A 1,178-nucleotide genomic window follows, 5' to 3' on the forward strand; every position below is an offset into this window, starting at 1 on the left:
TGTGTGTGTGTGTTGTCAGTGTTCGGTGCCCTGCGGTGTAGGCCAAAGGTCACGTGAGATGCACTGTGTCAGTAATGTGGGTGATATCGTGGCTGATGACGAGTGCAACATGAAGCTGCGTCCGAGCGACGTGGAGAACTGTGACGCAGGTGTGTGCACCAAGAGCTGGTTCTTCAGCGACTGGAGCGCACAGGTGAGTCTCGCTCGTGTCTGTGATCAGGTGTGTGTCGCTGGGTCACTGTGATGAACGTGTGTGTGTGTGTGTGACGCAGTGTTCGGCGGACTGTGGCGCGGGGGTGCGGACACGCAGCGTTCAGTGCCTCACCAATCACATCAGCAGTCTGCCTCTGGAGCGCTGCGGGGCCCAACGGCCCCCCGAGGCCCAGCCCTGCAACAACGGCCCCTGTGAGAGCCGCATGGAGTGGTTCACCGGGCCCTGGAGTCAGGTACGACTGCCACGCTAGTTCATGCATCTACTGTGTGTCTGATGGTGTAGATCAGGGTTTATTAAACTGGGGTTCGTGAGTTAATTATTTTGTCAAATTAAAAAAAAACATTTTTAAATAAAACAATCAAAATAAAATACTTACTAAAAATTAGTTGAATCATAAAATGCAGAATTAAAATAAATGATTTTTATATTAAAAAACAATCACAATAAACGCTTACTAAAAATGTATGAAAATGCAAATTTAATATGAACAATATTAAAATAAAAACTATTAAAATAAATATTAATAATGAATTAAATCACATAAATGCTAAACTAAAATAAGTTTTATTTAAATAAAACCGAAGTAAACACATGTTAAAAATGTATTTAATCATAAAAATGCCAAATTCATATTAAATTCATTTTAAAATAAAAACGTTAGAATAAAACACTTACTAAAACTTAAACATTTAAAATGCTAAATTAAAATGTAATAGTTTATCAAATGAGACACTTACTAAAAATTAAATAAAGAATTCAAAAGTAAAATAAGTGATTAATTTTAAATAATTATTTAAATTAAATTAATATAAAACTATCACAATAAACACTTACTTAAAATGTATTAAATCATAACAATACAAAATTAAAATGTGTGTGTGCATGTGTGTGTTTGAGTGTGTTTGAGTGTGTGTGTGTGTGTGTGTGTGTGTGTGAGAGAGAGAGTGTGTGTTGTTCGTGTGTG

The 1,178-nt window shown here is 37.0% G+C and overlaps 1 protein-coding gene across 1 annotated transcript in view; it reads left to right on the top strand.

Annotated features, from left to right (window-relative positions):
* The window catches only part of thsd4 (thrombospondin type 1 domain containing 4), a 42,374-nt gene that overhangs the window by 37,635 nt on the left and 3,561 nt on the right, over window positions 1-1,178 (top strand). The window contains exons 14-15 of the mRNA XM_016477134.1: window positions 20-193; window positions 273-446. Of these exons, the coding sequence (XP_016332620.1) occupies window positions 20-193; window positions 273-446 (348 nt within the window). The remainder of the gene's footprint in view (window positions 1-19; window positions 194-272; window positions 447-1,178) is intronic.

Source organism: Sinocyclocheilus anshuiensis, unplaced genomic scaffold (genome assembly GCF_001515605.1).
Source record: "Sinocyclocheilus anshuiensis isolate Anshui unplaced genomic scaffold, SAMN03320099.WGS_v1.1 scaffold1182, whole genome shotgun sequence".
NCBI classification, from domain to species: Eukaryota; Metazoa; Chordata; class Actinopteri; order Cypriniformes; family Cyprinidae; genus Sinocyclocheilus; species Sinocyclocheilus anshuiensis.